The 15156-nt window shown below is 32.5% G+C and overlaps 1 protein-coding gene across 8 annotated transcripts in view; it reads left to right on the top strand.

Annotated features, from left to right (window-relative positions):
• LOC131675033 (latrophilin Cirl-like) overlaps positions 1 to 15156 on the top strand; it is a 795927-nt gene that overhangs the window by 478301 nt on the left and 302470 nt on the right. For all 8 annotated transcript variants that reach the window (XM_058953848.1, XM_058953849.1, XM_058953854.1 and 5 more), the window contains 4 exons: positions 2133 to 2803; positions 2880 to 3045; positions 3110 to 3324; positions 3516 to 3619. In XM_058953848.1, the coding sequence (XP_058809831.1) occupies positions 2133 to 2803; positions 2880 to 3045; positions 3110 to 3324; positions 3516 to 3619 (1156 nt within the window). The remainder of the gene's footprint in view (positions 1 to 2132; positions 2804 to 2879; positions 3046 to 3109; positions 3325 to 3515; positions 3620 to 15156) is intronic.

Below are 15156 nucleotides of genomic sequence, written 5' to 3'. Positions count from 1 at the left end.
ATTTTTATCTCGCCTTTCCTTATCATCAAAACGAAAGCACATGCAAAGAAATGTAAATCTCATTCGCGACATTGTACACCAATATACGCTAATACCATACCTTTTTTCCCACATCTTATGAACATCAACGTTTGAGTCTTCTCGCGAATCGGCATAATACAACAAACCTATCAGCGCTTTGATTTCTACAATATCCGTGAGATGATGATAAGACTGTAACAACTGATTGCTGGCCATTATCGAAGCGCATACGTGCTCAATTTGGTTATTTGTATGCAGGGCAATTTTTTCAAAAATTTCACTTACCATCAGCACCTCTCAAAAATCTTCTAATGCAGTCAAATTAGCCGCTGGTCCAATAGGACCCGGGATTCTGCCTTCTTCTGCCGGAGATACACGATCTACAATCAGAAATTTTGAAATCGAAATAATTTTTGGAAAGTGAAAGTTGACGACTCCGAACTACGCCGTGCTCCGAAATACCCCAGATCTCTTTCTTTCCTTTATTCTCTCTCCCTTTCTCTCTCTCTCTCTCTCTCTCTCTCTCGCTCTCTCTCTATGCGTGCCCCCCCTGCTGGCTCATCTTTACCGCTCCTCCATACTCGCCCAAGAGAGACGACGCGCACAGTACATATATACCTGAGCTCCGCTTGTAAATAGATGAATAAAACTGACCTGAAGTCCTTTGTATTCCACTTGTAGCCATTTTTCCCTCTCAAAACCGTCGTTGGTCTGCCCGCACAGCCATTGCTGTTTCTTGATTCTCGATGATTTTGAACGTCTAACAGACGCTGATCCAAACTAGCATTTTCCAAGTCATCTTCATCTACATCCATCATCTCTGCAGCACTTTCCGATGAATTTTCACGAGAAGGCTCATATTCTTCCTCAGAAGAACTTTGCTCTGATACGTGATCACCATCATCTGATGTCATCTCGTCGATGGCTCACGTCTCATCAACAAGGCAATCGGCTAACGCTGGTAATGCCCGACTCCGCAAATTACGCGACATTTAAAATATTGCAAAAACATTGAAAAAACGGCTCAAAAAAATATATAATAGCGTATAGTGTAGTACTTACGCCTCGAATTTGAAAATTACTTCCAAGAAAAACGAAAAAAAAATCACAGTTCACCACGGTCAAATATACGTAAATGACACAGCGGGGAACTTTGAACCCCACCCTCTTTTTCGTTCGCTCTCTTCGGCAGCTGTCAAGAGACTGACCCGCCATAACTGCATGAACAGGTAGTCTAACATCACAACTAACGATAGATGGAGCCAAAACTATAATTTGGGATAGGGCCACGGAAGTACAGATCGCTGAAAAAGGGCTGGGGTAAATTATACCCCGTATGGCATTTAAGGGTTAATAAAATAGTCAGATAAACTAACTTAAGGATCATATTATGTTATGGAGTAGCTTAATTTACCATCATAATTTTGATATGATTCTTGGGCAAAGCACCGAACTGCGCTATGTGATTTCTGATAAGGCAAATTATCTCTGGTATAACATGTGATTTTTATACGAATATCCAATTCGAAAATCGGCTCTTTAAATGTAATATAGTACCTATTAGTAATAGAGAGAGAAAGACACTTTTAAAGAAATATTCTATACAAAATATATGTATTTACTTACTAGGAATACGAAAAATAATAATACATATGGGTCTCTAATAAAAAACTAAAGCAGCTATGATTGGATCTGGAAATCAATCTAAAGATAGAATTCAAGGGCACTGATCTTTGACTCTATTACCTACAACTTTTGTCTAACAGTTTTTTGTACACTGTTAACTTTGACCTTTGAATGACTTTGAAAGTCACTTCACAAGATCGAAACTATCTTGACAAGAAGATGGCCCTTTGTCTGCGCTAGCTACAGAAAATTTCAAGATGGTTTTGTTTAAAATAGGATACCTTGTATTTATAGTCATTTTATTTGAGATTATTTTAACTTTAAAAAATATCTGGTATTGTTAATTTTCATGTTTAATATTTTCCCAGAATTTTATTTAAATTGGCTTCCCGCTGATCTGGTTTAAGTCCCCTATAAAGCTTTATATCTAATAAATATAAATAAATAATATAAATATAGGTTAAATATTCTGTTTATTGTTACAGTGATGGAAGTAAGAGTATTGGAAATTCGTAATCTTAACACTGAATTCGAGGTGTTTCCACAAAAGCCGGCGAAGCAAGAACGTTGGGCACGGTTACGTGATCGTATAGAATTAACACAAACTGCTCTTCTCGCGAATAGCGACAATAAAGATAGACTAGTGCGCTTAGTGTTTATGGCTTTTGAACGTCTTGAAGAGATCTTACAGCCTTCGGACAACTCTCATTTTGAACAAATTTCTATGAATGAGGAACGTGAAAACATAAATCACCATCAACAATATCATAGCAATAGCGTAACACGTATCCTCAACAGCAAGGTAATTTCAGCCTCTTTAGGGAGAGGCAAGCACGTTCAGCTTACAGAACCAGTGCGCCTATATTTTGAACACATTAATCGAGAGAATGTAAGTAACCCACGATGCGTTTATTGGGATTACACAACTAACAATTGGTCCGAAGAAGGCTGCTTTACACGCTACAGTAATAACTCGCATACAGTTTGCGAGTGCAATCATCTTACTAATTTTGCCGTTCTTATGGATGTACATGATATCAGACTTGAACTCGGACACCAACTTGCCCTGCAAATTATTACCTACATTGGCTGTGTAATATCGATAATCTGTCTTATACTCGCTATTCTCACTTTTCAACTTTTCCGTGGCCTTAAGGTACTTTTTTATTTCCGTTATAACGTTGAATGTTGATGTAATATCTTTAATAATTACAAATATCGTCTTTTTCTAGTCGGACCGGACAACTATCCATAAAAATTTATGTATGTGTCTACTCATCGCTGAACTCCTTTTTATCTGTGGAATAGGACAAACTAGCCAAAGAATAATTTGTGGTATTATCGCTGGTCTTTTGCAATTTTTCTTTCTAAGCGCCTTTGCTTGGATGTTCCTCGAGGGTAAATAAATATGTTTCAAATCACAAACTACATTTCTAATTAAACATTTGACGTTGTTTTACAGGTTTTCAGCTGTACGTTATGTTAATTGAGGTATTCGAAGCTGAAAAATCGCGTCTTCGTTGGTATTATCTCGCTGCTTACGGTATACCACTTCTTGTGGTTACTATCTCCAGCCTTGCAGATCCTTTTAGTTATGGCACCGATCGATACTGTTGGCTTCGTGCCGATAACTACTTTATATTTAGCTTTGTTGGGCCAGTCATACTGGTAATATTGGTACGAATATTGTTATCTTACTTTTTCACTTTTACCATACCATGTTGTGTCTCCGTTACTTATTTTTTCTTCTCACTCTCTGTATGCCTAATACTTACTTGCTTATTAGATAAATCATACGTAAGACTAGAAAAAATCAGTAAAGGTTTGATCAGGATATAAAATAATTCTTTAAATATATTATGTTAAAGGCAAATTTAGTGTTCCTGTCAATGGCTATTTACATGATGTGCAGACATGCAAATGCGAGCATTTCGATGAAGAGCAAGGAAAATTCTCGAATTGCTAATGCAAGGTAAAGATTATAATACAATAACGTAAATATATTTACTAACATCGTAATATTTTTAGATGATTATAAAAACATTGATTTTATTTAGTAGCACCGCGTTAATGCTTTCTTTGAATAAAAATTTATTTAGATGAAGCGTCTTATTGATAAGTAAATTACTTCAGGTGAAAACTTTATTCGAGCAAAATAACTGGAGTATAAATCGTTTATTAAACTAAGGTGCATTGCTACAATTAAGAGTGAACAAATTTGTTGATTACTCTTAGCGGGCTGATTTTGACTGATGCAGTAGTCGCATGAACTTTGCTACCTTATCTTAAGGAATATTTAAAAGTAGGAAAAAAGTCAAAAACAAGTATTAGCTAATATCGTGTGAAAATATCGATACAAATGCAGGCGCTCACTAAGATACATGAAACCATAAAGCTCCATGTCTTTAACGTGACCGCGTGCTCGAAAGATCAGAAGATTTTGAGTGGATTGTCAAACTCAGAAAGCCGAGTTAGAAAACTCGTGTTCAGTAGAATGATTGTAGTCACGTTGACACTTCAAAAATAGATATTTCTAACTAATCGATGAGTAAGCTACATGAAGTGTACAATTAAAGTATTTGAGGTAATTCATACAACGCGTAAAAATAAATTACTAGAATGATTACATATAAAATTGTGGAATTGTATGAAAAGAACTCTGCGATTGATATAAAAAAATTTCGGCACTTTTAGAGCTATAGTTTACTCAAGTCCAAAATATTAAAAAATTGCGTTGAGTTATTAGTCAAAATACTAAAATTGAACCAAGTATATCCCAGTATGCATGTTATGCTTAAGCCGAATATATTTATATCACAATATATCTCAGCTTAAAAGTTTATTTTAAACTTCAATCAAAATTTCATAATGAGCATTTTTGAAATTGGATGCGATAAATTATTATTTTTTGAAAAATAATAATACATCAATTTTCAATTTTTAAACAAGCAGTAGATTTATTGTATAAATAACTAACTTTTTATTAAACTTTACAATTTTTTTTAGCGGTTCTAATTACGTATAGATATTTAAACACATATTTTTATATTTTATTAATTACAAAAAAATTTTACATTATTCCTAAAAAGAAAAATTTTATCTTTTCAAAAATCTTATTTTTAAGTCTGGAATTATTGATTCAAGAATTTATTCATCATACATTTCATTGCCAATAACGTACCTTTTTACTAATTATGTAAAACCATTTCATGGTAATTCAATACTACTTAGCCTGGATTCAAGAATCCGGGCAAAGTAGTTTAACAAGCTTTCATAAATTATTTATAGTGTGTGTGGGGTGCATTAATATATCCTAGCTATGAAGATTACGCTGGGCTATAGAATCATTGAGATCCATGAATTATAGGAAAAATAGAAATAGAATTCGGCACTAATGCATGGTTAACGAGCGAACTTCTTGCATAAATACTCTTCTAGACGCCAGGTGATAAATTGCAAATTAGCTACACTGAAGCTCATACTAACTTCTAAACCAGCGTAGTAACGTAGAATATACATGAGAAAGGGAGAGAGATACAGAAAGAGAGAGTCAAGTTGTGTTAGCTTTATTTTACCATGAGGTAGAACCTTATGTGGTGTGTTCGGAATAAAGAAGTTATACAGAAATCATATCTTATATACAACTAATTTATTATATCACTTAATATTTAGGTGTATAAATCTTCTAAAATATAAATGTATATTTAAAAATAATAAAAACTAGAATAAGACTATGTAATAACAATAAACGTGAATTGACTATGAATAATAACAACGGACATAAAATAGAGTGAATGCTAATTTGAAAGATTTCACCTAACGATTGTATAAATTTACATGTAAATCGGTGTACAATTTAGCTATTGGATACGGCGGTAAGAGAAGGGAGTTTATTTAGAGCAATCACGCAAGTGAAATTTTCAAAAATAGTCATAAATCACTATGCTTGTGTTTCAAAGGCAAGGAGAATAACTGAGCCAAAATTTGAATTCATTAAAGCCATCAACATCAAAATCAGTCACTGTGAGAGTATTCATCAGTTTGGCTCCAGTTATAGTAAACTATCGATTCTAACCCTCAGTGTGAGGGGCTGAATATGGTTAGATTTAAAGTTCTGCTGTAAAATATTGACTCTATAGGTTGGAAAATAAGTGCCTAGGTAATGAGACATCGACATAAAAAGAACTATGGAGCATAATATATTGAGGAAAAGTAACCGTTTATTGAAGAAAGCAAGCCAGTTTAAACGGAGTTTGTGATAGTTGTAAATATTTGTAACACAGAATGAGAGGTAATATTTTGAAGAGGAATGATCGGAATATAGCTTACTACAAATATAATATAGGTATCCTGTGCAATTTGCAGATCAGATAATCTGATTTTATCTACTTCTTGATAAGTTATAGAGCAATACTCGAAATGTGGGAAGCCTTTACGTATTTTTTTTTTTCAAAATAAAACATCGGGATATTGTATAAACTTCTAATGAGTGTAATAAAGCATAGATATTTCTAAGGATTGTATAATCATGAAGTTTCCAGTCAACAGTATTTGAAATAGTGACACCGATATTATGAACGATTGTAGAATAGGGGAATAAGTGTAGAATAGAATAGTTTATTATTATTTTTTATCATGAATTTCATAGATAAATCTATGAAATTAATACTATTATCTATTCCGGTCTCAAAGGTAAATTTAAGATGTTTGTAGTACAAATGTACGAAAATATTTATTAAAGAAAATAAGAGACCGGATCCATTTCAGATCGGGCAGGCCTACGGCAATGATATCTCCGATTGACTCGGCTGTTGAGTATGTTATTCTACTTCAAAAATAAGCCGACACGTATTTTTTTTTTTTCGATTAGACCTCTACATCATTTTTTACGAGCATTTTAAAAAAGTGGTTAAAAAATAAATTTTCTAAAAATCAAATATTAAAATTTAAAAAAATGCTCTATATTTTCTAATTTTTTTACTTAATATGTTATTTATAGCTTATTTTACTGTATTTCTTATACTCTTTCGAATGCGCCATGCAGAATAAAAAAATATTGAAAATTGGCGGGAAAAACTCAATTTTTCGAAAAAATTTCAAACTCAATTTTCTCAAAAAAGCCATCGTTTTTTTTTTTCAAATTTTTATGATAGATTAAGCATTACAAGACCTTTAAATTGGTATAGGAGTGATCGCGTACTTTTACGTTTTAGTGATAAAATATCGATTTTTCGTTTTTTTTTTTGCCCAAAACATTAATAATTATTGAATTATTGAATGATGATTATTATTGATATTGATATTGATATTGATGATAATATTATTGATATTGATATTGATGATGATTATTGATGATTGAATTATTGAATTAAATTTGAACCGTTTGATAATGTGTGTGAAGAAACAAAAGAAGAAGAAGGCTTCAGTTTTAGTAAGCAAAAAAATAAAAAAAACTAAAAACAGAAAAATTAAAAAGTCTAGAAAATAAAAAATATAATTTTTATTACTTGAATAAATGAGTTCATTTTGAAACTTTTCATAAAAATAAAGTGTTTTTTTTTTAAATTTTGTTGTAATGATTTTTTTGAACATTCACAATGTATTTCATATCTATATAATACACATAAAACATATATGTAAATAAGTTTTACATGTCAAAACTATAATTATCAATGTTTTGGGGAAAAAAAAAACGAAAAATCGATATTTTATCACTAAAACGTAAAAGTACGCTATCACTCCTATACCAATTTAAAGGTCTTGTAATGCTTAATCTATCATAAAAATTTGAAAAAAAAAACGATGGCTTTTTTGAGAAAATTGAGTTTGAAATTTTTTCGAAAAATTGAGTTTTTCCCGCCAATTTTCAATATTTTTTTATTCTGCATGGCGCATTCGAAAGAGTATAAGAAATAGAGTAAAATAAGCTATAAATAACATATTAAGTAAAAAAATTAGAAAATATAGAGCATTTTTTTAAATTGTAACGGGGGGGAATCCTTGCAAAAATGGGGAATTTATTTATAAGCAAACTCCCACGATGCAGAGTAAACCGCCGCTCCGTTAATCACGTATGTAAGTACGTGTATTCGCTTTAACGTCAGATGATTTCTCTTTGTTGTCTTCTATCAAACGGAGTTGAACTCACCTTAAGTCACATGTATCGTGACACTCGATGAGTTTGAAGTGTGAGCGACTTTACTCCTTCTCCGCTTAATCCCCTAGGCGTAATAGGATTAACACCTAAGCCTATTTCAATTTCTTAAACTATTAGGAAAATCATATGACGAAATCGGCGAATGAGTTAACAAAGTTTATTCATAAAAAATCTATACAGTCTTTGTCGGGCCGAAAGACTGACGCACGCGAATAGGATTTACAATTAAATAATTTTCCGGTGAGAAAGAGAGAGAGAGAAGATTCGAATATTGGCGCGATCTAACGCTCGGCGCGAATACAGAATTATCAACGCTAACGCGGCTGAGCAAAATAATAAATATATTTTGACATGCGATAATAAAGGGAGGTGCACCTACCCTGCGGTGCAATTACGGTGATCAGCCGTAATTGTTGATGTCAGCAAAATATCAACTGCCTCCGGTCCTAGGTTATCAGCTGTGCTGCCTCGTACCACCTATCAGCTGCAAATCTGCTGCTACCAAAACGCTGCAATCTGTAGGTCTCGTTGTTGCACTCACGCGCGTAATTATTATGGACCAGTAATTATTAGTCGGCGAGAAAAAACAGTGCAAATAACTTCGGCGATATCTACTTGTCACAACAGCTGAGACGTAACTGCTAATTTGAAAGATCGCGCGCCCTCTCTCTCTCTCAATACTTAGAACTAACGCGCGAAATTCAGAATCGCGAACGGCGCGATTAATTGAATCGACTACCGTTGCAAAATTTTAATATTTGATTTTTAGAAAATTTATTTTTTTACCACTTTTTTAAAATGCTCGTAAAAAATGATGTAGAGGTCTAATCGAAAAAAAAAAAAAAAAAAATACGTGTCGGCTTATTTTTGAAGTAGAATAACATACTCCACAGCCGAGTCAATCGGAGATATCATTGCCGTAGGCCTGCCCGATCTGAAATGGATCCGGTCAAGAATATATTTTATAGACGTGTCGATAAAGGTAACTTGAAAGTTTGCATGAATATTGATGACTACAATACGAAAATGAATTTATTATTAAATGACAGGATATATACAGAATTATTAAAAGAAATCCACTCAAATCTATACAAGAAAATGTTTATAAAATTTTATCTCTTTCGCATGAAAATAGTTATCTTGCCAGACATTACCATAAAAATAGTCTAACTCAAACCAATACACAATTACCTACAGCTTATTGCTTACCAAAAATTCACAAATCGGATGCTCCTCCAGACCGATCATCTGAACTATAAATAGCCTCCCATTTTCTTTCGAAAATTTTATACTACGAATTAAAAAGATGCATCAAAATGCTTAAGTCACACTTGAACAACAGTTTTTCATTAATAGAAAAAATTAAAGATTCAGTCATTCCTGATGATTATATATTTTTGTCACTCGATGTTACATTATTACATATAAATATACTCTGTGATTTAGTTATCTAAAGTCTAGATAAACGGTTTGACAGCATAAAAAATACTTCGAAAATTCTATTTAATGATATCATAGATACAATTACGTATTTATTTGACAAAACATTTTTTAGTTTTAATGACATGATATATCATCAGATAATGGGTTCTCCAATGGGTTCTACTATTTCACCATTATTTGCTGATTTAGTGTTGGATTATTTGGAATCTGAATGTTTAAAAATTTTAAAGCAGTTGTGACGTCGTGGCAACGACTCAGCTTAGGTGCGCCTGAGGCTTAGCGCAGTCTCAAGATTCGTTGTCGCCAGAACTGCGATTTCTCGCCTAAACTAGCGTGGATCTCTCGTCAAGAAATTGTCTAAATTGAGGGGGGTAGTGCCACAGAGCCTATACTTCCGCTCTCAGATTCCGATCGAAAGTCGTAATCTTTGAGCTAGAAGCACCACGGGTCCTATCAATAGTAGTACCCGGATTTTTCTAATGATATTAATACCTGGAGCCTATCAAAAGTAGTCTCCAGATAATAAAAAAAAGGGAAGCACGAGCTATTACTTCACTAGAGGAAAGAGAGATAAAAGTAAAGAAATAAAGGATTTTTCTTATTCGCTTACTGTCTTTTTTATTAAGAAGTATTTGTTGAGTTTGATGTTGGATAATTTCTCCTTGTCCTATTCCAGGTTTTTTCTGTTACTTGGCTGCTTGGCTCTCTGCTTCTTCACTGATAGCACAATGTTGAATTTTCTTCTCCGTGATCCTTATTTTTATTCTCTGATTTTTTTCTCCACTACTGACGCTCGAAGCTCGTACATCTCTTTTTATACACTGGGGGTGGCTGGGTGGTAAGTCCCTCTCTTAGCGTCTTGGCTTTGGGAGGAGTGGAGTAAGCGATGATGCTTTCATTGGCTCATTTGTCTCTTCTCATTTTCCTCACTGATTTTTCGGGCCCTAATTGGAGCGGGGGCGTGGAGGAAATCGGAGGAGCGGACGCAAAGGTACAGGCCTTGGCTCGCGAGATGGCTCCTCGAGTACCATTCTCAACTAACAATAAGATTTATCCAAGAAGCGGATTTACAAAAACTAAAAAATTATTGTTTTTTGTATAAACGCGATAACTTACAATCACTTAGTGCTAGGAACAATATTGTAGGTTTTTTTCGCAATTACAATTGATTATAATTTATATTGAACATCTTATAATTTCGCAAGCTGTATTGTACAGATTTATGGGTGTTTTATTAAATTTTTCACTAATCATACAATTCTATTTCAGTTTTAATCGGAGTATTAATACAAAAACTTATGTAACTGAACAACGCGATTATTTCCTAATTTCTTACAATAAAAATCGGTTTAACAATATAGTGCGCATATATAATAATTTTTTTCTTGGATTTTTCTCTGTTTTTCTTATTTTCTAACTAATCCTAGCTTCGAAATGAGAACTCGATGAGAGGTTTGAGAAGTCATAATTATCCGGGATGTATTGCGATAGTGAAACAATTGCATTTAGATAATTTTAAATTTTATTTTATTTCAATGGTAAATTTTTGAGTATTTTAAATGGAGGAAAAATCCGTTGGGAAAAGTGGCATACAAGATGTAGTCGCAGTTTTATGACTCTCTCCTCTCATCGACATGTTGACACGTGTTAAACACGTACAAGGGGCTACACGCTCTTTGCATGCATTGGAGAACGCTTGCTCGGATGCAGTCGCGGTTTTATTGTTTTTCGGGGAAAAATTCTTATAACTTGTTTCGGTCCGCCTCGCTTTTGAACGACTGCTCTCGTTTCTCCGCTTGTCTTAGATGCTATACAGAAATATTCTTACAAAAATTAAAATTTTAAAAATGGTCCGCCGTTACACAGTCCTTTAATTGTACTCCATTATTTTACAATCACTGCGTTGATGATACAATTCTATACATAAAAAGGGAACACTTACAAATAGCAATTCAAACATTTAATAGTTACAAAAACATCCTAAATTTACCTTTGAGACCGGAATAGATAATAGCATTAATTTCATAGATTTATCTATGAAATTAATCTAAAAATAACAATAAATTAATAACTAACTAGTGTCAAAAATCTACCTGCTCAAATCGTTTGTTGAATTTCAATTCCAAACATAGCAAAACATAGAAAATTAATATAAGTTCTAAATTACTAGATAGAGTGATATTATTGTCATACAAATGCTTTCTTAGGAATAACTTAATAATTATTAAAAATATTTTACTCAATAATAATTATCCAGAACAATTTACAAGCCCAGAATATCAACGTATGTATTCGTACACATTAATATAACGCAAATACTATGAACAGTAATATACAACAAAACTCCATTTGCCACTGTTAGCATTCCCTATTGTGAACTACATTTTAATTTAATATCTAATATTTGCAAAAAGTATAATATCCGAGCAATTGAGCATTGAAAGCTAGAATCTATGAACATAAGAAATCTGTGATAGATGTAAGAAAAACAATCTTTTACCAATGAAAAGTTCTTCCAATTCTGAAACATATATATGATAACCTAGGACATTAATTTAATTTTGATGATATTTTAGATAGAAAAAAAAATTTACATAAAAGATGTGTATTAGAGATGCTACATATTAACCCATTAAAGCCCACGCTAAGACTGGTTGAGATAGCGACAAACAAACTGTGCTATCTTTTGCATAAGTGAAAAATAAAATATACGTATTTTTTTTTATGTTATTTTCAATTGTTTATAACAAATTATTTAAACAAATTACAAAAAAATTCATAATTATCAAAATCTAAATGCGGGAATCGATTCTGGAGGTGAAATCAAGACGAAAACCTATATAACACTTTTTTGTCAGAATTCAATTTGTTAGTGTAACGTAGGAATAAACAATTGCATGTTGGGGAGAAAAAGTGACCATGTCAAGTCCCAAGCAAAATCTATCTGGAATAGCAAAAAATAAACTGTGCTATCCTTTGCATAAGTGAAAAATAAAATATATATATTTTTTCTTATGTCATTTGCAATTGTTTATAACAAATTATTTAAACAAATTACAAAAAAATTCATAATTTTCAAAATCTGAATGCGGAAATCGATTCGGGGGATAAAATTGAGATGAAAACCTATATAACACTTTTTTGTCAGAGTTCAATTTGATATCTTTATGTAGAAATAAACTATTGACAAATAAGTGTTTTCATTCTCACACATGGTATCTGGAATCATATCAGTATTTTTTACTGATAAATTTTGAGATCTTATACTGTAATTGGATAAGTTTATTTCATTTCGTAAATCCTTCCGTGTTAGAGATCACGTTTGAGTGGCGGGCTAACGGTTGAAAACATTTATACATTGGATCTATTCTTTGAAATAATAATTTCGGAAAACTTTTAGTTTTTATTTTGTTCTAAATTGGTAACGTTACTGATAATGCCGAGACGGAGAATTAGCGATCTACCAAATTTAGTTGAAGATTCTGATAGTGATGAAGGTCAACATATTGATATAGCATTCATTCCTAATGAATATGAAAGTTCAGATGGAGATTCGGACGGTGATCCAAATGAAGATACATTATCAAATGAATTACCATCAGGTTCTTACGAACATGTTAAAAGTACATACACAAGTACTCAGAAATTGTTGGAACCGAATCATAAGTACAGTTGGAAAAATGATGCTTTGAATGATATTTCTCCGCATGTCGAGAGCAACTTCAATATTTCACCTATTTCATCATTGCAATCCAAAAATGCTTTTGAGTTGTTTGAGGTTTTCTTTTCGAAATCAATGAAAAACCATATCATTGAAGCCACTTCTGAAAATCATTTTGATTTATGTATGGATGATCTAGAAAAATTTATTACAATCATAATGATTACTATCTTCAATTCTAGAAAAAGTATTCGTGATTACTGGTCAAAAAAGCGAATACTTCAGTGTCCAGTAATTGCGGAACTTATGTCTAGAAATAATTTCGTTGCCATAAAAAAGAACATACGATTCTATAAACTTCAAGAAACTGATCAAAATGATAAAGTCTGGAAGGTTAGAACTCTGTATGATATGTTTCGTGAGAATTGTATGCAATTTGGTTTCTTTGACTATAATTTATCAATAGATGAGATAATGGTAAAATACTTTGGTAGGTTTGGTATCAAGCAATGTATAAGGAATAAACCCATTAGATTTGGAATAAAAGAATGGGCAGTCTGTTCTTCTGATGGGTATATATATGATCTTGATATTTACACTGGTAAATCAGGAATCGATGAACGAAATCCTTTAGTTGCCGTTGGTTTAGGGTCTAGAGTGGTGATAAAGTTACTTTCGAATTTATTAGAAAAAACACAGAGAGAAGAACTGAAAAAGTATCATATTTATTTTGACAACTTTTTCACAAACCCAGATCTTATGATTCATTTGAAAAAAAATGGTTTATCGGCGACAGGAACTGTTCGGCATAATCGTGTGAAAGTGAAAGTCGAAATGCCAAAAAAAGCTAAAAGAGGATACACTATTTCAATGCATGAAGTGAATTCAAAATTGAATTATATTACAGTTATGGACTCAAAGCCAGTATCGATTCTCTCTTCGAAATATGGAAATGAACCAAAAGTTGAAATGCAGAGATGGCAGGAATCATCGAAAAAATTTATTCTTTTTCCTCATTGTTTCTCTATGTTTAATGAACACATGGGTGGCGTCGATCTACATGATCAACACTGTAATGCTTTGATGCCTACAATTCGAAGTAAGAAATGGACATGGTGCCTTGTATTACGGCTCATCCAAGCATCCTTAGCAAACGCTACAGTGATTTACAATAAGTTACATCCAGACGAAAGAAAAGGTTCCAAAGATATTGTTCAAGAAGTTTGTGAATATTATATTGACAAGTTATCTTCCAAACGTCCCCCCAAACGACAGAAACAGAGTGAAACTTCATCCCAAGAACACGTGATGAAACATGGGAGTCTTAGGAAATGTGGAATTTCAACATGTCGGACAAGAACGGAATGGTATTGTGAGAAATGTTCTATGCCTGTTTGCAAAAGTCATAAAAAAGGACATGGCAATGAACAATAATTCAATCCCACCGATTATATTTACAATAATTCATGCCAATATTGATGGATAAATACAATAATTAGCTTCATTTTATACGATTTTTTGAAACACTCTCAGGAGGCCGAATGTTTCTTCCTTCATTACAATAACTAATTGGCCTCTGACAGAAAAGTGTTATATAGGTTTTCGTCTAAACTTTACCCCCAGAATCGATTTCCGCATTCAGATTTTGAAAATTATAAATTTTTTTATAATTTGTTTAAATAGTTTGTTATAAACAATTGCAAATGACAAAAGAAAAAATATATATATTTTATTTTTCACTTATGCAAAGGATAGCACAGTTTATTTTTTGCTATTCCAGATAGATTTTGCTTGGGACTTGACATGGTCACTTTTTCTCCCCAACATGCAATTGTTTATTCCTACGTTACACTAACAAATTGAATTCTGACAAAAAAGTGTTATATAGGTTTTCGTCTTGATTTCACCTCCAGAATCGATTCCCGCATTTAGATTTTGATAATTATGAATTTTTTTGTAATTTGTTTAAATAATTTGTTATAAACAATTGAAAATAACATAAAAAAAAATACGTATATTTTATTTTTCACTTATGCAAAAGATAGCACAGCTTGTTTGTCGCTATCTCAACCAGTCTTAGCGTGGGCTTTAATGGGTTAATGCGATTGAGGATAAAATTAATGTAAAAATGGATACACAATTTTTAAATAATCATTACAAGTTAAATAGTCTTATTAAAAAACATCTGTAACGTCTCACAGTATAATTATACCGTTTGAGTCTTAGCACTATATCTATGTAAGATTTG

The sequence above is a fragment of the Phymastichus coffea genome, unplaced genomic scaffold (assembly GCF_024137745.1).
Source record: "Phymastichus coffea isolate CEN01 unplaced genomic scaffold, Cenicafe_Pcof_1.1 PCOF00015, whole genome shotgun sequence".
In the NCBI taxonomy this organism is placed as follows: domain Eukaryota; kingdom Metazoa; phylum Arthropoda; class Insecta; order Hymenoptera; family Eulophidae; genus Phymastichus; species Phymastichus coffea.
This window is presented reverse-complemented; position numbering and strand designations above follow the sequence as displayed.